This window comes from Acipenser ruthenus, chromosome 32 (genome assembly GCF_902713425.1).
Source record: "Acipenser ruthenus chromosome 32, fAciRut3.2 maternal haplotype, whole genome shotgun sequence".
Classification (NCBI taxonomy): Eukaryota; Metazoa; Chordata; class Actinopteri; order Acipenseriformes; family Acipenseridae; genus Acipenser; species Acipenser ruthenus.
This window is the reverse complement of record NC_081220.1, coordinates 231,388-251,053: the sequence shown is the minus strand read 5'-3', so window position 1 is coordinate 251,053 and position 19,666 is coordinate 231,388. Positions and strand designations below refer to the sequence as shown.

The 19,666-nt window shown below is 41.7% G+C and overlaps 1 protein-coding gene across 4 annotated transcripts; it reads left to right on the top strand.

Annotated features, from left to right (window-relative positions):
- Positions 1 to 278: 278 nt before the first annotated feature.
- Positions 279 to 16,466, top strand: LOC131696796 (zinc finger protein 345-like). 4 transcript variants are annotated; one of them, XM_059006301.1, is made up of 4 exons: positions 279 to 407; positions 1,128 to 1,391; positions 2,945 to 3,446; positions 13,826 to 16,465. In XM_059006301.1, exons 2-4 carry the CDS (start codon positions 1,170 to 1,172, stop codon positions 15,190 to 15,192), a joined length of 2,091 nt encoding a protein of 696 aa, XP_058862284.1. In that variant the 5' UTR covers positions 279 to 407; positions 1,128 to 1,169; the 3' UTR covers positions 15,193 to 16,465. The 4 variants fall into 4 exon arrangements, with proteins under 4 accessions (XP_058862284.1, XP_058862283.1, XP_058862282.1 ...); XM_059006300.1 differs by lacking the exon at positions 279 to 407 and adding an exon at positions 457 to 668; XM_059006299.1 differs by lacking the exon at positions 279 to 407 and adding an exon at positions 457 to 696.
- The last annotated feature ends 3,200 nt before the right edge of the window (positions 16,467 to 19,666 follow it).

Here is a 19,666-nt window from a genome sequence, read left to right as displayed (position 1 = left end):
CCATGAAAAACTTGACTAAACCATCCTTGGAAACACTAGTATTAAAATATTGTATATGTACGAATCTTGCAAAATTAAAAAAATAAAAATAAATATCGGTAGTTTGATACAGCCTCTTTTCTTCTATACAATATTTTATATAATTCTATGCATTTCAGTGGGTAGTTCTAACCGCAAAGTCAGACACACCTGAATTCTTCCCGGTCTTTCCCCACCAGCTTTTTGTCACATAATGTGGCCAATCAAATGTTCCATTAAACATTTTAGACTCGCAAGTAACCAATCAGAAGCAAAGCATTCGTTCTGCCCCCAGAACAAGCTTGGTTTCCAAAAACTCAACTGAACCGGACGCATCATTTTAAAGCGCAAGTATTGCGGCGGGTTTGAGTTTTGAAGATTAGTAGCGGGTGAGTTGTTAACCATTTCATAAAATCTTGTATTTATATTGGTCAGTGATATAAGAACAAGCAATTAAAGTAATTGTGTGCTTTCGTAATATTACTAACCTGCAACTAAGCAAATGTAACAGTCTGGTGATTCAATGAATTGTAGCGCTTACTCGGTGGGAACCTTTGTTACAGGGAGATGGGGTCTGGTAGGAAGATGTTGGAGAGCGGGATTCTGGGAAGAGCTGAGTTCGTGGTACCGGATGTGTGATTTTCAATAAAGTGTGTTCATTTAGAAGTAATACACAGTGTGAGTCTAATCGTTTGTGGAAACCCCCCAATCTATAACACTGCTTGTACGAGAGCAGCCTGTTTCCTGTTTGTGTGTGAATACATCATGTAGTCAAATGTTTGCGCATTTTCTGAAACGTTAGTATAAACTACACGTTGACAATGTAATCCATGTTTAATGTGTGTGTGTGTGTGTGTGTGTGTATATGTCAATGGTTAACACGATTTCTGCTTCAGGGTTAAACCGAAAACTTGCCGAATTTGCAGGAGTGTTTTTGAATAGACGCATGCGCAATCAGTAATTTAAATTAACCTTAAATTCTGGTGTCTGAAAGTGAAATACAAATCCACTGCACTCGGGCGAGCGCTTTGACTGGGTGTGCCTGTCAAGAGCCCCCACTTAAACCTCTTTGACAGGACTTATAATCTTTCTTTTTTTATTTTTGGCAGCTACCGAGCAGAACCCCATTTGATACTGCGGACAGTTTAAAGATGGAATCAGTCCCGATTAAAGAGGAGCTCCCTAAACTTGAACTGGTCCCCATTAGACTGGAGTTCTCTGGACTGTCTTCCCTCCCCATTAAACAGGAGCTCTGTGAGATGCCATCTGACAGCATCAAGTCGGAGGTGTCTGGGATTAAAGCTGAGCGCAATGAATTGGAGATCTCCCAGACAGAAGAACCCCTTCCTGTGAATGAAGAGGTGCTGGAAATGGTGTGTATTACTAAACTGGAACCCCTCCAGAGACATATATAGAACTATGTGTACTCTCTCGTGTTCTTATCATCACCCAAGATGATGGACCGAAATCTCACTTGAACTCTGCTGATTGTAGCTCTAGATCTATCTATAGATATATATCTGTAGTTTTGACCGTAAAATAACAGAGTTAAGTGATCTTTAACAAAGAACCCATGAACGTGACCACAACATCAGAATGGTGAAAATGTAGTCACAGCAGTTATAAGATTTTTTTTTTAAAGAATTATTTATGGGTTGGTTATGTATGTCAGACTGACTATAAGATATATCTGTCAGAAGTTCTCTACCAATAAATCTCAAGGCAAACGTATTCAACTGCATTGCTGTGTATACAAACTGTATAGGTATTTTGTTCTAAGTGCTTTCAATGTATTTCACGCTAGTAATGTGAAACCATTTTTCTTTTCATTTGTGATCAGCAGGGATGCCCTGACATGTCTCAAAACACGGGGGGAGGGGGGGGGGGGGTTGAGCCCCCTTTTAAAATGCTGACTTTGCCCGAGGGGGGCTGAGTTCTCACGGCCCCCACATACTCGACGCTGGTGGGCAGTTGCTATTCGTTCATCACATGAATTTTTTTTTTTTTATAATTCACCATAATCCTAACAATCCTAACTGAAACTTCAAAGCACAGGCAACCTCCAAAACCCTTATTTTATTTTATCCCCACTGGATGAATGAAGTACATCCAGTACTTTCCCAGGCTTTTTGTAGAGTGTAGGTGTAGCGGTTGATCAAACACAACAGGGTGATGATGTGCACATTGCAGAAGTGTCACTGGTGCTTACATTAAAACATTTACAACTCATTCAGTTGGTGGGGTTCATAGATGTTCTTTGCATTCTTCACAAAATGTAAAAAATACAAATTCTCTGCCAAAATGCAAATTCCGCATTTTTCCACAGTATTCTGTTATAAACAGATTTCTAGGATCCCTGGGGATTAACACCTACTTTGAGCAATCGATCAAATCAATCCATTTTTTAAATAAGTTGATCTACACAAAGTTTGACATGATTAAAGCATCATTTAGTAATTTAAAAATGACTTCTTTTATTCTATCGACCCTCATTTTTGTACACTGCAGTTTGTTTGTTTTGAACTTCAGCTCCCTGCTGCAGATGGGTTGAACCCTATTTCAAAACACAAAGAAATGTTTTTTTTAGGACTGTACCATTAACGTCCATTACAAATAGAATGGGGTGTTACATACTGTTGTGTGTAAAATGCAGTGTCTGTTGTGGCATTGCAGTTTACACTGAGAAACATCTGCTTCAGAACCGGTACTGTGCCGCCACTGAACCACCTCGAGAGACGGGTCAGTGACAGAATAAAGAGTCTCTGCATTTTACCAGCATTTCCCATTGACACTGAAAGTGATTCCGCATCAGTGCCGCCACAGACAAGGTGAATTGCTTCAGTGTAGACATGCCTCAGCATTAGTGCTAATCAGGTTCTGTGATGTGAAACCAGCCCTTAATCTTTTTTTCTTTTTTTTCTGACAGTTACCAAGCAGAACCACGTTTGATGCCTTGGACAATGTGAAGATGGAATCTGTCCCGATTAAAGAGGAGCTCCCTAAACTTGAACTGGTCCCTATTAGACTGGAGTTCACTGGACTGGCTTCCCTCCCCATTAAACAGGAGCTCTGTGAGACGCCCTGTGACAGCATCAAGCCAGTGGTGTCTGGAATTAAAGCTGAGCGCAACGAACTGGAGATCTCCCAGACAGAAGAACCAGTTCCTATGAAAGAAGAGGTGCTGGAAATGGTGCGTATTAAACTGGAGCCCCTGAAAGAGGAGGTACTCTTGAAACCAGGGAAGGAAGAATCCGAAGACTTGAAAGCAGCCCCCACTGAGCTGGGTCCGGTACACCTGCGGGAGTGTAGCGTGGTGCTGGAGAGAATCTTTGTGAGAAAGCAAGGCTCTGGAGAGGAAGGCTCTCCCAACAGCACGCAAGGAGGTGGACAGGACGACGAGAGCTCACATTCAGAGTGCAGTCCAGCAGGTGAGTGACTGACTAGCTGTGACATTGTCATTCTGCACTGAGTGATGGCCACAGTGTGACTGAGAGGCTGAGAACAGATAGCAGGGCTCCACATTAGCATCCAGGTTCATTTCGCATACTTGTCTACACTGAAGCAAATCACCGTGTCTGTGGCGTCACTGATGCGGAATCACTTTCAGTGTCAATGGGAAATGCTGGGAAATGCAGCGACACTCTCAAGGTGGTTCAGTGGCGGCACAGTGCCGGTGTGAAGCAGATTTTTCTCACTGTGAACAGACACCACATTTTATATAGGACAGTATGTAACACCCTATAATGTATGTAATAGATGTTACTGGTACAGTCCTAAAACTCCCCTTATTTTTTCGTGTTCTGAAATCTGGTCCTGCCCACATCTGCAGCTGATGACAGGGGGCTGAAGTTCGAAACCAACTGTCTGACCAGCGTAGGCTACTATATTGTATATTTTATGTCACAGGTTGGGTAATAAATAGCTTAAATAGTTAATTTCACCTCAGAATATAAATGATAAAAACACAAATACAGTTAAAAATACCATATGTTAACAGCATTTCTGCTGTATATTATAAAACAAAGTTTAATTTATTAGAATAAGTTAGAGTTCTGGCTAAAATGGTTTATTCTTTAATTAAAATACTGTAGCCTACTGTTTTATGTGTATCATTATATGTCACAAAAAGTTTGAAACAAACTGTCAGTTTAACTTGTCTAAGTAACATACTGAAATGTGAGTTACCGGTAGACTTTATGTTTTGTGCTCTTCCAGATTTGAAGAACAGAATGTTTTTGTTTTTAAAAAACGAATCCCTATTTAATGTGTGCAACATACAGTATATTCTTTTGAAGTGTGACACACAGGCAGCATGTTTTAACACTGCATGATCTGCCTTCTATGTAAATGGAGGTATGCTGCCAAATTGCAGCTGAGCCTGTAATATCGCTGTGTGAATGCCGTAGTGAAGGGTCCTTTTTGTAGCTTTACTTTTTTGCTTGAGTTTAAAAAAAAAAAAAAAAAAAAAAAGTATATTTTTTACTAATTAAAAAAAGCATGCCATGATCAGGACCCATCCTTCAATAAGAGGGCCGTTATGGCAGAACAAGTACACACATGAGGAAATACATCCACTTTGTCAGTCTGTGCATACAGTAAATTGGTCAGCAGAAATCAATATATTTTGGAGGTGATTATTGTGAAGAGTCTGAACCGGGATTCATTTCAAGACGTCATATACACAATTTGGGGGTGGGGTCCTCCTAGGCGGTCCCCTTGCTTGCCTTGCCCTAAGGCCGGCTCTGAGAGACAGTGCTAATCTCTGTAGCCGGACATGTACAAAAGTATTTAACAGCAGTTAAATGGACATTAACACATACCGTGAAACTTCTATTAAACGGACAGGCATTTATTTACAAAACTCACGAGCAGACCAGCGCCTATTGGAGACTGCCAATTTATTTGAGACCCAGCGATTATATAGACGAGGAAACTTTGGAAAATGAACAAGCAGAAACACAAATTTGTATTGTTAATATACTGTAATATTGTAAGGGTTTAAAAAGATTAGCCAACCAGGCATGGGTTATATAAATGTGAACAGGCCACTTGAATCAAGCATGGAGGGTTTATTACAGTGAAAAGGGATACAAAACAACCGTGCCAAACTCAATCTTTCTCTTCTTAACTGGACTCTCCTGAACTGACGGTACAGTAAAAACAAGCTCTAGTTATACAAATAAGTAAATTAAAGATATAAACTACTAGCACTTTTGTTTATAAATATAGATCAGTGTTGTCTATTAATAAAGATAAGTAATGAAATAATAATAGGCCTAATACTGGTAATAATAAATTCAATCCATCCCAGTTATAGAATGCAGGTAGGTTAGGCTTACAGCGCAATGATAATAATAGTTTGTTTTTTTTCTTATGGCCCCTGGTGGTGATGTCTCCGTTCAGTATATCCAAGTAACCATTTCCATAACCGCTTAATCCTTTACAGGGTCACGGGGAGTAACCATTATGTATTGTGATAACAGCATCTTCCACATATTATTTCAATTTCCATTTAAATCATGATCTTATGTACACTTTGTATTACTAAACTTTGTACTTCTGCCCTCATATAATGCGTCTTTATTTTACACATTGCAATTGAAGGTAACCTGGCTTCAAAACGATACAATTAAATACTGGTCTTTTTTTATTCTTAATAAAATTACCCTTTTTATTTGTTATAAATGCAATAAATTCAAGACAAAGCGACGCGATATACTGTTCAAAGCAAGAATTATTAAACTTAAACCAGAATGTATATGTTTGATGCCCTCAACACACACACTTCAAGTGGTGCTCCGCAGCCCTTGTGTGTTCACAAAGTCTCCTCGCAATTACCCCAGACCACTCGTGAACCCACAATGCTATTCATGAGCTCCTTGACTAACGACGGTGTTTGGGAAACACATCAGATTTGACACGTTGCTGTTACGATGGTCGAGTTACTTTTGGGAAACGGCACCCTGGATAACTTTCGAGTTAGCCCTAATGCCGTTTAAACAATACATTTCTAGCATATTTTTCCAACTATCAACATTAATAAGCACAGTCAGCATTGATTATTTGAACATTTTCAACAGTAGTCTTTTTGAAACGAGTAAACACAAGTCTGTTTGCGGATCCTGGAGTAGTCTGTGGACTATGTGCTATCAGTGGCTTTGGTCGTGGCAATAATAATGGATTTTTGTTTCAGAAATGATGCTGAAACACATTGAGAGTGGTCCAAGTTTATTCTCTAGTATATTGCAACCAGTAAGTTCCAGTGTGTTTTGCATTGAAGGGATGAATTCGCAACTCCTTAAAGGGAATGTCCGATCCCCCCCCCCCCCCCATTAGGAATTTTTCCACAGCAATGGATATTGAATGAAGTCATTACCCAGCCTCCATGTTCGTCTTTCTTTAGGGATTTGACATCTCCAATCTTTGGCAAAGCAGCAGGTGTTATGCGTTTTTGTTCATCAGTATTTTGTTCTGGAGGTACTGCCTGTATCAATTGCGGGTTCTCGCTTCCCCTCTATTAACATCACTGTGGAGTTATCCTCATTTGTTAATCACTGCTTCCACTAGATCTTAGTTCATAGCAAAGCAGTAATCAGCTTGTTGATCTCTCATTGAGGGATCCGGCCAAGGGTGTATTTCGGTGACTGCTAACAGGCTCACCAATGCACACAGAACAGCAGCTTCTGAAATGAAAAATCAAGTGAAGGATTTATTCTTTGGTAAAACCCTAAATGTACATTGCATGCCTTTTGCCCCAACCTCCCCATTGAAATATAGGTCTAAGTCTTTAATTTAGAATGTATTCTAGACAATATCAGCCTTTAAACAATTTGCACTAATCCGCATGAAACCGTTTATATGTCGGCTGTTTCCTTGTTTTTACAAACCATCATATTCCCCTCGCCACATGTGTCTATAATTTCACGTGGTCCCGTCCAATTTGCTGCCCAAGGCCCCTTTTGTAAAAAGTTTTCAATCATTAGCTTTTCCATAATCTCAGTTTACAAGGCTGTGTGGTCCAGTGGTTAAAGAAACCGGCTTGTAACCAGAAGGTCCCCGGTTCAAATCCCACCTCAGCCACTGACTCATTGTGTGACCCTGAGCAAGTCACTTAACCTCCTTGTGCTCCGTCTTTCGGGTGAGATGTAATTGTAAGTGACTTTGCAACTGATGCATAGTTCACACACCCTAGTCTCTGTAAGTCGCCTTGGATAAAGGCGTCTGCTAAATAAACAAATAATAATAATAATTAGTTAATGGTTAAAGCAAAACTTGTTTTCTTATTACAGTGTCAATGTGTCTTACATTTCAAATGTTCAGATTACTTTTAATTTTTGTAATATGAATTGCATTTATTCTCATGGATCTTTCTCAATGGAACTGGTAGATGAACATCGTAATGGACCTGCTCCTAAAGACCATCCACAGTAATTTATCAAATTTGGCTAATTGGGGTAAAACTTCAATGTAATTTAATGAACATGTCCATAACTACCAGATTGAGTTAACAGCCAAGGTCTTTCAGTGTTTATCAGAAGTAAGAAATAAACCATTTAAATGATTCTTACAACAAATGCTTTATGTGTTAATTAATTCTATGCAAAATCAATCACCAAATTCATGTTATTTTCTTCCTAATCACTTCTAAGTATTCAAAGTATATTATTTCAAAAGTGGGCATTCAAATGAGTGTGTGTGTGTGTGTGTGTGTGTTTGTGTGGTGAGAGCCTGTTGTCCCAGAATGCAGCTGGACATCTCTTTCTCTCCATTCTCACACAGTCCGTACAACACAGCTTGAGATCCCAAACACAGTTCAATTTATTGTAGGTTTGTTTGTCGAAACCATATTGTACCCAATTATGTAGGTAAAAATCGATAAAACAGTTAAGAGATTTGATTAACATTCCCAGTCCTCTAATTCACTCTCCCTCTAGAAGCTATAGTGTGTGCAATATGAAACTTAATGTTATGTTCTTCTTTAAAAGAGACGGCTATCTCTTACAGCGACCTTGTTGAATAGTCAGAGTTTTCTGGTACTTTTTTCTTTCTTTTTTTCAAAAGCAATTCATATACATTTTGAACTTTTATATGTTTCCCATAACGTCACTCAAGCATTTTGACACTTGACTTTGAAGACTATGACTTTGGCACTGACTGGCACTCGGTTCTCTTTTAAAAGCCCAATCATTTGACAACAGCCTGATCATATTCCTCCCACTTTCACAAAAGCCGTTCCGACAGAAAAGGCTACCTTCCTTCCCTCCTAATAACGTTTAACCCCTGGGTGGGGGGGTGGGAAAGTTAGAGTCCAGCCGACCCCGACCCTGACACCTGTCAAATACCAGACGGACATGGCTGCCTTTTCTAACCTGGACGCCCTGCCGTCTGCTGCCCGCTGTCTCTAACTTTATCCTATTGTTGGCCCCTGGGCTTCTGTTAGGAGGCGCCCGTTTAACCCCCACATTTTCCCTTAAGACCGATGTCCCCATGTAGCAGCACTAACCCATCTGGCTGCGGTGCAGGGCATAGGGTCAGCAACGCCCCCTCTGGTGGTTGTGGCAACCTCCACACTCCTGGCGGTGGCAATGCCCCCTCTGGCGGTGGTGGTAGCAGTGGCCACACTGCTGCTAGTGGTGGCAACAGCCACACCTCTGCTGCTGCTGGGGCAAACGGCCACTCAGGCAGGGGTGCTGTCGGCTCCAGACGCTCCGACAGGCTCATTTTCTCTCCCCGTGGGAACCATAGCTCCACCCCCTCTGGTTGACACGACTGCCATTCCCCCTTTCTGGGCTGGTGGTAGCTCCTCCCCCTGAGAATGCTGGGCTGAGAGCTCCGCCTCCTTCTCTGGTAACTGGGCTGGCGGAAGCTCCTCCCCCTGAGAATGCTGGGCTGAGAGCGCCGCCTCCTTCTCTGGTAACTGGGCTGGCGGTAGCTCCTCCCCCTGAGAATGCTAGTCTGAGAGCTCCTTCTTTCCTGACCAACAGGATGGCAGCTGCCTTCTTACTGACTGCCGGACTAGAAGCCCCGCCTTCTTTTCCGCCTCTTCTCATTTTACTGGCTAATGGAACAGAAGCCCCTCCTTCCTTCTTGTCTCCTTTCTGTTCAGTGGCGGACGCGACCCGGAAGCCCCTTCGTCTTCCCCATCTCTTCACTCTGCTGTCTGCTTTGCACAAACTGTCAAGGCTGGTGTTGTTTCAAAGAATAATTTGTCCTGTTTAGAATTAATAAAACCTGTAATTATACATTTTACTTGTTTTTTTTAGTTATGTTTATTTGAATCAAACTTAGGTGGAATCGCCACTGTTGGTCAAAATTCTCAGGAATCTACAGGAGGGTTCTGTATTTAATCTGGGGTCTACAGGGTTAATATGACATCTATTGGGGAATATGACTTTATTCCGAATCGGCAGGCTTACCCCCCCCCCCCCCCCGCTGATATACTAGACTTAATATTCAATCACTCTTATTCATTTATTTCAAATACACAGATATATTGGAGTTAATATTCAATCACTCTTATTCATTTATTCTATTTTTATACAGCAGATCTGTGATGCAACATATAATCAATGAGTTTAATTCCAATTACTCTCTCATTTACAATCAACAAACAAGGTTATCGTACACACAATTACTCCCAGAAAACTCCTGTAACCTTGACAAGCTTATTGTGCATTCAACTGCTCTCTGGTTTCTCCTGCAACCCAATCTAACAAGTGACTCTCTGGGTTCTCTTGCAACCTAGGTGAGCCTTTCCCATTTGCATGTTCAATTACTCTCAACATAGGCAAGGTTTTTTTTTTTTTTTTTTTTATAAATTTAGTCGTTGCCAATAATTTATTATTTTCTCCCAATTTGGAATGGCCAATTATTTTATTACGCTTGGCTCGCCGCTACCACCCCTGCGCTGACTCGAGAGGGCGAAGATAAACACACGCTGTCCTCCGAAGCGTGTGCCGTCAAGCTGACCGCTTTTTTTCACACTGCAGACTCACCGTGCAGCCACCCAAGAGCTACAGCGTCGGAGGACAACGCAGCTCTCGGGCAGCTTACAGGCAAGCCCGCAGGCACCCGGCCAGACTACAGGGGTCGCTGGTGCGCGGTGAGCCGAGGACACCCTGACCGACCTAACCCTCCCTCCCCCCGGGCGACGCTCGGCCAATTGTGCGGCACCCCTTGGAAGCTCCCGTCCTCGATCGGCAAAGGAATAGCCTGGATTCGAACTCGCGACTTGCAGGCTATAGAGCGCATCCTGCACTCACGTGGAGCGCCTTTACTGGATGCGCCACTCGGGAACCCCCCAGCATAGGCAAGCTTAACTGTATGTACAGTCCCTCTCAGGAAATCAGCAATAAACAACTTGACTCCCTGGTCTTCGCAACCGGAATGGGATCAGGACCATTATACTCTGTATAGTACAGAATTGCCAGATTTCTACAGTGTTTATAGCCCAAAGTCACTTCAAAACTAGCCCAATTTGTTTTGTTTTTTTACTGAAACCAAGCTTATTACTATTAAGATGTAGCCCTATCCTTTAATGCTGCTACTGTTTCCCAAAGAAGAAAACAGTTCAATCTTTTAAAGTTATGCCACCAATCTAATTAGATGATCACATCAATTAAATCAATTAAACAGCCACATCAATTAAATGCACCTAACAAATTGCAAAAAAGAGCCAACAGCTTGCCTTTTTTTAAACACAAAGTTAAGTTAATTGAAAGTAAGCCCCATGCATTGAAATAACACATAAAAAACATTTTTAACTTCTTACCTTCAAACTCCTCGTGTAAGGGCCAGCTGTTATCATCACGCAGGTGTATCTCAAGTCAATTTTAAATGTACAAAGAAAAAAGTCCAAAAGAAAAAAGTATGTACAAAATGAAACATTTATAATATTTTAGTTTCTAAAAAGCTCCTCTGAGTCGGCACCATCTTCTGCATTATTTGCTTCATAGATGTCGCCTGTAAACAGTGACAGCATTGCTTTGGATGGCTGAAATTGGTTGCAGCAACACTTATTACGCTGCATATATGCTCTGACCCTAAGAATGTTTTCCAACAATTTCTCTTGCATGCGGGTCCTTAGTTTGGTTTTGATTAGGGCCATTTGTGAAAAAGCACGTTCCACTGATGCATTGCTAAATGGTAGGGCTAAAAGAGATAAGGCAAAAAGACCAAGTTCAGTGAAATCTTTATCACCAGCTGCATCGGTGTGTTTAGCCACTTCAACCCAGAACTCTTTAATTTGGCTGTCTTCAGTGTGCTCCCAGTGTACATTGTTCAAAGCTCGCCATTGCTGTTCGAGTTTGCCAAGATCTCCATTGTAAAGTGGCAAAAATGATAAATTTGCCAGCTGTGGCTTTTTGGAACTGAGTACAACAGTTGGGCTGAGAACGGTAAGTGACTCAAGTTGCTGGATATTGGGAGGCAATCTTTGTTTGATCTCTTTCAGAAACTCGAACATGTAATCTCTGCATCTGCGTTTGATATCCTGTGCTTTCTGAGGTTCGATCTTTGATTCTGACAGTTCTAACTGGAACTTGATCCCGAAGTCCACTGCTGAAAGTGGCAAGCTGTTTCTGTCGGACGTTATGTCAAAATCCATTACAGATGACCATGTTGGAAAATCGTGAGGTTTCATGATTCGTTGGATCAAACTGCGGTAAAATGTCATTAAATCAGCAAGAGGTTTCGCTGGATTGGCACTGTCAGGCTGAAACAGCTTGTTTATTCTGTTAACCTCGGTGACAAGGGGCTGAAGAAAAACCAGATACAATCTGTTTATGCGGTCTGAATGCATCTGGTACAGCAGTTCAGCATTGTAATTCCTTTCCCTGCCCTTTTGTAAGCTGAAAGTGCAACTTTAGCTCTTCGTATTGAGAAAGCACTCGATCAACACACTGGCTAATTGCAAGCCATCTTGTGTCAGAAAGCTGCAAAATCTTCAGCGGGGCTTCTCCAACATTAATGGTGGCATAGAGATCGCGGTACTTCTTTTGACGCTGAGTGCTGTGGGAAAACCATGAGTACGTCTGTGATACCATGTACTCGATGTTTCGAGGAAGTACGTCCATTGCTTTTGATGCACAGAGCTGCAGTGAATGACAAACACACTTGTTGTACACAATTTTTGGATTCACCTCCCTTAACTTTGTTAGTACCGAATTATTTTTCCCACACATTGTAATGCAACTGTCTGTTGCCAGACCAATGCATCTTTCCACTTCCAGTTTGTTTTCCTTTAAGAATTTGAACAAGGCTGTTGCAGTGCTGTGAGAATCACCGGCTGGCAAGCTAACAATCCCGGCAAACGATGTCACGATACGATCAAGTTTTCTGCTGAAGTACCTGAACACCACACAGAGTTGCTTGTTTGCACTGATGTCTGTGCTTTCGTCCACAATTAAAGAGTATGGCTCTTTGGCGATGTCTTCAAGCATCTCCTGATGAACAATGGGCCCGATGACACATTTTAGAAGTGCTGAGCATTTTGTTATATGAAGACTAATATCCTTCTGTGCAACTTCCCTGACTATGCATCCCATATGATCTACGGTGAGGATGCCGGAAAGGCAAGCAATATGGGCTGCCAGCTTCAACTTACATATTTTAACGGAATTGTCAACTTGTTTCTTAAATCCCGTGTCAAATAAGCTTCTTGTATTTGAATAGGGAGCTGCGTTTCTAATATGTTTCTCTGTTTTACTGTGAGCTAACAGATCGCTGTGATGTGCTCGCACTTCACATTTACAGTACCTACACGCTGCTTTTGAGTCATCGCCAGCTACACGGCTAATCCATTCTTGTAACCCTTTTTCTTTCTCAGTCTTTGCAGTATTTTTTCAGTATTTAGATTACTTCTTTATTTTTCCTGCTTTTTAGCGGTTTCGATGTTTCTACCCTGTTTCTTAAAATGGCTGCTTTTCACTGTCAATTAACACAATCGTTCGTCTCTCACGCCTGTTCACTCGCATGGTCATGCGCAGTGGTGGTTGTGGTCATGCGCAATATGTTATTTTATTGGGAAACACAGTTTTATGTATGTGTGCACTGCGGCGGGTAGGCTGCAAAAGTTTATTCATTTTTAATAAAGTTATTATTTTTTATATGTATAAAGTAAACTAGCCCAAAAAACCACGAGACCTCTTGAAAGTAGCCCAAAAAGTAGCAACCAGCGACTCCTAAATATTTCCCGCGGCTGTCTTTTTAAAGGAAAACCGCAGACCTGGCAACTCTGGTATAGTATTTCAAACACCCAATCTCTGTCTACTTTACACCGCCCCTTAAATCTGTTTTTCGAAAAAGACTAAAAGTTCTAGGCTGACACTCCTGATCAAACCTTCCGAGATCGGCACAGGGCCCCAGAATCAGAGTGCACAGATTCCTCTTAGAAATGTACAGCTCTGTTACCTCCTTCAATCGCCCTATCCTAATCTAGCTGATCGGGCTAGTATTAATAACAGATAGGTACCCATTGCGACCCTTTTTGACAATTAATAAACAATAATCAACAGCACCAGAAAAAACAGTATAGTAGGTTACTATTCCTGTGATGAATAAATTAAACTTATACTCATCCTTAGTTGTCCTCTAAAGTTCAGTTAAAGAGAGGTTAGAAGGTTCCTTCATGCGTTCAGATCGATGAAATCAAATCAGTTTTGCAGCCTCCCTGGTGCGGACTACACTACAGTTACCTACACTACCTAACCCAGAAAAGGTCATGAAACGACATAATGAGGAAGGAACATTTGCTGCATTTCTTACTTAAAACAGTCTCTGATTTTTCTCTCCTGTTTGTTTTTTCCAGGTTCCAGTCCAGCAGTTCAAGCAAGGACCCAGTTAAGGAATTTAAAAATACTGAGAGGAGAGAAATTAAATACCAGAGGAGAGAAACCGTATCGCTGCTCTGACTGTGGAAAGAGTTTTAGTCTCTCAGGAGACCTTGTGATACACCAGCGAATTCACACAGGAGAGAAACCCTATCGCTGCTCTGACTGTGGAAAGAGGTTCAAGTCATCAGGACACCGTACAGCACACCAGCGAATTCACACAGGAGAGAAACCGCATTGCTGCTCTGACTGTGGAAAGAGTTTCAGGAGCTCAGGAGACCTTGTGATACACCAGCGAATTCACACAGGGGAGAAACCCTATCGCTGCTCTGACTGTGGAAAGAGGTTCAACTCATCAGGACACCGTACAGCACACCAGCGAATTCACACAGGAGAGAGACCGCATTGCTGCTCTGACTGTGGAAAGAGTTTCAGGAACTCAGGAGACCTTGTGATACACCAGCGAATTCACACAGGAGAGAAACCTTATCGCTGTTCTCACTGTGGGAAGAGTTTCAGTCTGTCAGGAAATTTTGAATTGCATAAGCGAACTCACAAAGGAGAGAAACCATATCACTGTTCTGACTGTGGGAAGAGTTTCAGTCGGTCAGAACACCTATTAATACATCAGCGAATACACACTGGAGAGAGACCGTATCACTGCACTGACTGTGGGAAGAGTTTCAGTCGATCAGGACAACTTGTAACACACCAGCGAATTCACACAGGAGAGAAACCATATTACTGCTCTGACTGTGGGAAGAGTTTCAGGGATTCAGCAGACCTTAAAAAACACCAGAGAATTCACACAGGAGTAAAGCCATATCACTGCTCCGACTGTGGTAAAAGTTTCAGTCAGTCAGGACAACTTGGAAAACATCAGCGGGTTCACACAGGAGAAAAACCGTTTCATTGCTCTGACTGTGGGAAGAGTTTCAGTTCGTCAGCAAACCTTGTTTCACACCAGCGAATTCACTCAGGAGAGAAACCGTATCACTGCTCTAACTGTGGGAAAAGTTTCCGTCACTCAGCATCCTTTGCTGTACACCGGCGCATTCACACAGGAGAGAAACCGTATTGCTGCTCTCACTGTGGGAAGAGTTTCGGTCAGTTAGGACACTTAATTTCACACCAGCGTATTCACACAGGAGAGAAACCGTACCGTTGCTCTGACTGTGGGAAGAGTTTCAGACGGTCGGGACACCTTGTTTCACACCGGCGTGTTCACACAGGAGAGAAACCGTACCACTGCTCTGATTGTGGGAAGAGTTTCAGTAAGTCAAGATCGCTTGTTACACACCAGCAAATTCACACAGGAGAGAAAAAAAAAAGAAAATGTAAATAATGTTCCTGGCATTTCAGCACAGCAGTGTTCTGCTGAATAGTGTGGCTGCCCAAGCCGAGGAGACAGTCAGAACAAATCCTTAAATGGAATTTACTAGTGTAACGACCTCGCCCTTAGCACAAAGCCAACCACTATGGAGTGATTACCTCCCTATATTAAATATATCCCATGACAAAAACAAGTTCGACAAACAGCTGTTTGAAGGGGTGATCTCAAATGCAAAAATCCAAGTTAGGAGAAGAAATTAGGCCAATCTTGTCAAGCAAATAGGCACACTTGGAAAGGTGCTGGGGCCCAAGATTCACATAATTCTTGCTTCTAACTTGGCGCCTTTTTTTTTTAAAATCGCTTCGCTCCACTTTATCGCTCCTCTTGAAATCCTCTTTCTATGACTTGAAGTGACTGAGACACACACTCACATTGTAATACGAAAGAGATCATTTCTGATTGGATCAGAATCTGAGTGCTCATGTTCAACACTGTTTTTTTTGTTTTTTTTTATAAATAAAGCTATTAAAAAATGATATGTCCAAACTACAAAGTAAAATGCGCAATGCAAATTTAGGACACAGTGTAAATGCTCTTATTGGAAGTCCAGGAATGCTGAATTCAGCTCCATCGATTGCTATGAGCTACAGCCGTGTCATAGCGCAGCTCTCCTGGTAAACCCTTTGAAGGAGGAAACAAACTGCTATTGTTAATTATTTTGCATAGAATGGCACAAGGCAGCTGTAATAGAGTAAATGTGGATGCGCTTTTAGACTGTGTGTTGCTGCTAGCCCCACCCTGTGCAAATTCAAAGTGTAAAACCAGATAACACAACAAGCAGGGCACAAGCTAAGCGATGAGCTGTATTTGATTAGGGAAATAAAAGCTGTTTACTTTGACTATCTACGTCATTCTGGGTTCTTATAGAAATCAAATGTAAGACAACAAATATACTAGAAGTGTCAGGGGTGGAAGTTGCAGATGTTGAGATATTAGAGTCAGTGTTTCCCAGCATGCATCACGCTGAGCAGCTCCTTCCTCCAGACACAGTGTTTAGATGACTGGGTGTGAGGAGCCTTGTGTTAACAATGGGAGAACTGGGCTGACTGGGGAGCTCACTGCTACTGCCTACTTCAATAGTCTTATTACTGTGTTGTTACATTATGGACAGCAGTGGTGCTCTGGCTCCCTCTTGTGGTCACTATTAATATCTGCTCTGTGTCTCTCGGAGGTCAAATTAATTGCTCTTTGTCATTAAAATGCTGCTTTTATCATCAAACTCTTTGGACTACTTTTCTGAGTATGAACACATCTCTTCTGTATGCAGGTTTTTAAATGATGAAAACAAGAAAAGAATGAAGTAAAGCAAATAGATTCTTGTTTACTTCCTCACATTGTAAAGTAATAGCAGCACTAATGTCCCCCACGGTGGGCTCTAAGACTAGATCATTGACCTGGTCTTTAAATGACCTTTCACGTTGGACACATTCAAATGTCATCACTGTCATTAAACAACATTTTACATTCATACTGAAATTATTTTATTAATATTGCTTACTTCATAAAATAAAAAAAAATCTTATAAAAATCATAAAATTCAGGGGCTCCCGAGTGGAGCATTCAGCAAAGGCACTGTGCCGGAGTGCACTATGTGCCCTAGCCCGGAGAGCTCTGGTTTGAATCCAGGCTATACCACTGACACAGCCTAATCAAACCCAGCTCTGTGCAGTCCGACTGTAGCAGCTCTGCAGCTGTTCTCAGCCTCAGCCCCTGTGGTTACTGTCTATGAGCCAGAGCAGTTCCTGCAGAGCTGAGGGAGGTTTTTGTACGGACGTGTATCACTGTGTGAATGGGTAGCTATTGCCCTGCTGACAGTAATAATCTCCTGCATCTTCAGCATGCACTCCACTGATGCTCAGTGTAAACTGTGTCCCTGATCCACTGCCACTGAATGGAGCTGGAGTCCCAGAGTGACGGTTAGAAGTAGAATAAATCAGGAGCTTCTCCAGGTTTCTGCAGGTACCAGCGGATGGAGCTGGTACTAACAAAGCTGCTGGCTGTACAGCGGATAGAGACCATGTGTCCTGGAGAACAGACTGAGCTGCTGGAGACGGAGTCAGAACAACGTCTGCACTGGACTCAAAAAATACAACAAAAAATGATTATAAAATAATAATGCAAGTGTCAAATTAAATAGTGTTGTGTTAGAATACAAACAAAATGTACAGAAGTGGCTAGACAGATTTACTTCAATGAAAAGTTCTGTTTAAAATGAACTCTAGTCAAGCTTTCAGATTTATAAATAACTATTTAATTATCACCTTGAGCAAAGAGCCCCCGTGTCCCCAGCAGTAGAAGCAATGGCATCATTGTACTGTGTGTTTCAGTGACTCTGAAAGGGCTGAGCAGTGACTCATCAATACTGTGTGTCTCAAAGTGTTTGGAGCAGTGAGGCAGGCACCGGTATACAAAGCAGCTTCCTTTCTACAAATCCTGCTGCTGCTGCTGCTGTCACAGATAGAGGAGATCTGAGCCGTGAGTGAGCACCAGTGTGATTGATAGGGTCGGGTTCACTTTGACTGTTTTCTTCTATTCTTCCCCCAGTCAAAGCTCTCAGTATACCACTGCTGTCTAATATAACTGATCTTTTTGTCTAAACTGACAGTAATATTTCTGTTTCTGTCATCATTTCAATGCTATTGAGAATTAAAGGGTATGTAGTGCCCTACCCCTAGTGGTATACCTTCCCATGTGCTGCTGCTGCTGCTGTAGAAGTAACGGACCTGTCATTTTTCTTTTCATTGGTCACATTTTGACTGCTTCTTACTGTTATAAATTGGACATATACTTCACTGTCTTTCACAGGCCTTTTCAAGATGTACCTTAAGCGAGCTGCTAGGAGTGCGTTTTCATTATTTCAATCAGACTGATATTTAACAAGCCAGGGGAAAAGGTATCAAACTCCTTGTGGCAAAGTGGTTGCTGATTATGTACAGGTGCAGAGGTGATGCAGTGCAGGAATAAACAGACAGAGATTTGTAATCCGGTATGGAAAAATATACGTTTTATTTTTAGTTATAATCCAGGTCTGGTGACCAAATAATAAGCGATGCGTAAAACACGGAGAACAGTAACAGGGATTGCAGCCCTAAACAATAAACACAGTATTTCTCCCACAATATACAACCACGGTCACCAGTCCTGGGTGCGTGCTGTAGTGCTTGTGGTGGGTGATACAGTTTAAAGAGTGACAAATAGTGCAGTGCTGTTCCGGGTTCAGTGCTGGCTCTTAGTGACAGCTCCGGAACGTGTTCGCCGTCTATAAACACACAAGTATCAATTATAGACAAGACAAACAAAACAAACACTCACGATACTCTTAATACACAGTGCACGGGTCCTTCCGGGTCTATTTCAAAACCAAAAACGAAGGAAAAGATTTACAATTCTCCAGCCCTTTTTATGCGGTTATGCATGACCCCTTGGTAAACAATTGCAGCTGACTCTATTGCCTGCAGCTGCTACCTCCTTTACCTTCCAGGTCAATACATTCTCGCACTGGAGTCTCGTCTTTTTCCAGGCTGATTGACTTCCCGACCCAGGGAATGAACTGTCAGGACAACCTGTCCAAAGTCTTTCCCTTTCGCTACTTTGTACCCTCACAGGTCAAGAAGGAGATTTACAACCAGAACTCATTATATTTCCGTCACACTCCTGTATTGATTTCTTTATTGATTGATTGATTGATGTGTGTGAAAGGGCGCACACAGTGACTGATCACACTCCATTGCCATGGCGATCCCAGCTCACTGAGAAACACATGGCTCTTGTATTGACATGTTGTTTTGAGAAAGATTGGAACAAACCAGCTTTCTTTCATTTGGAATGAGACTGAATTAGTGGGGAGTCTGTGAAAATATAGTATATCAGTGAATTAAATAATGAAAACCCATTTAAATGAAAGCCTTTTCTATTGAAGTTTAATTTATTTTCCGTTAGTTTGCCCCTGTTTTACACTTATATATTAAGAATAGTCCCACAAATTGATGAAAGTGTTTTTCTCAATGATTCTTACCCTGAGTGCAGATGACAAGTGCCCAGATGAAGATGCTGATAAAATTCATTGTTGTTGTGGATTCTGTTGCCATGAAGGGCAGCTCTCAATCATTAAATTATTATTATTTAATGTCAACAAATGGAGGGGGACTAGGCATGGTCACAAAGCTGGTCCTGTTTCAACCAGTTTTTCAGTTCTGTTAAAAAAACTCTTGAAGTCTGATATACTTTTCATAAAGTCTTGTAGCGTATTCCAGAACATGGCACCCTTAATTGAGCAAGCTGTTTGTGCAAATGTAGTGCGACGTCAAGACACTACAGTCTCCTCTTGTGGTTGATCTTCTAGACAATCCAAAGGTAGATCATTAATGTAGAGACTAAAAAATAAAGGCTCTAATATAGATCCCTGTGGGACCCCCATAGTACAGAT

Bases quoted from the DNA above. Each gene is read 5' to 3' on its own strand.
- LOC131696796 (XM_059006302.1), top strand. From the start codon at position 1,170: ATGGAATCAGTCCCGATTAAAGAGGAGCTCCCTAAACTTGAACTGGTC. The intron at 1,392-2,944 runs GTGTGTATTACT...TTTTTCTGACAG, and splicing joins ATGAAGAGGTGCTGGAAATG to TTACCAAGCAGAACCACGTT. The intron at 3,447-13,825 runs GTGAGTGACTGA...TGTTTTTTCCAG, and splicing joins TTCAGAGTGCAGTCCAGCAG to GTTCCAGTCCAGCAGTTCAA.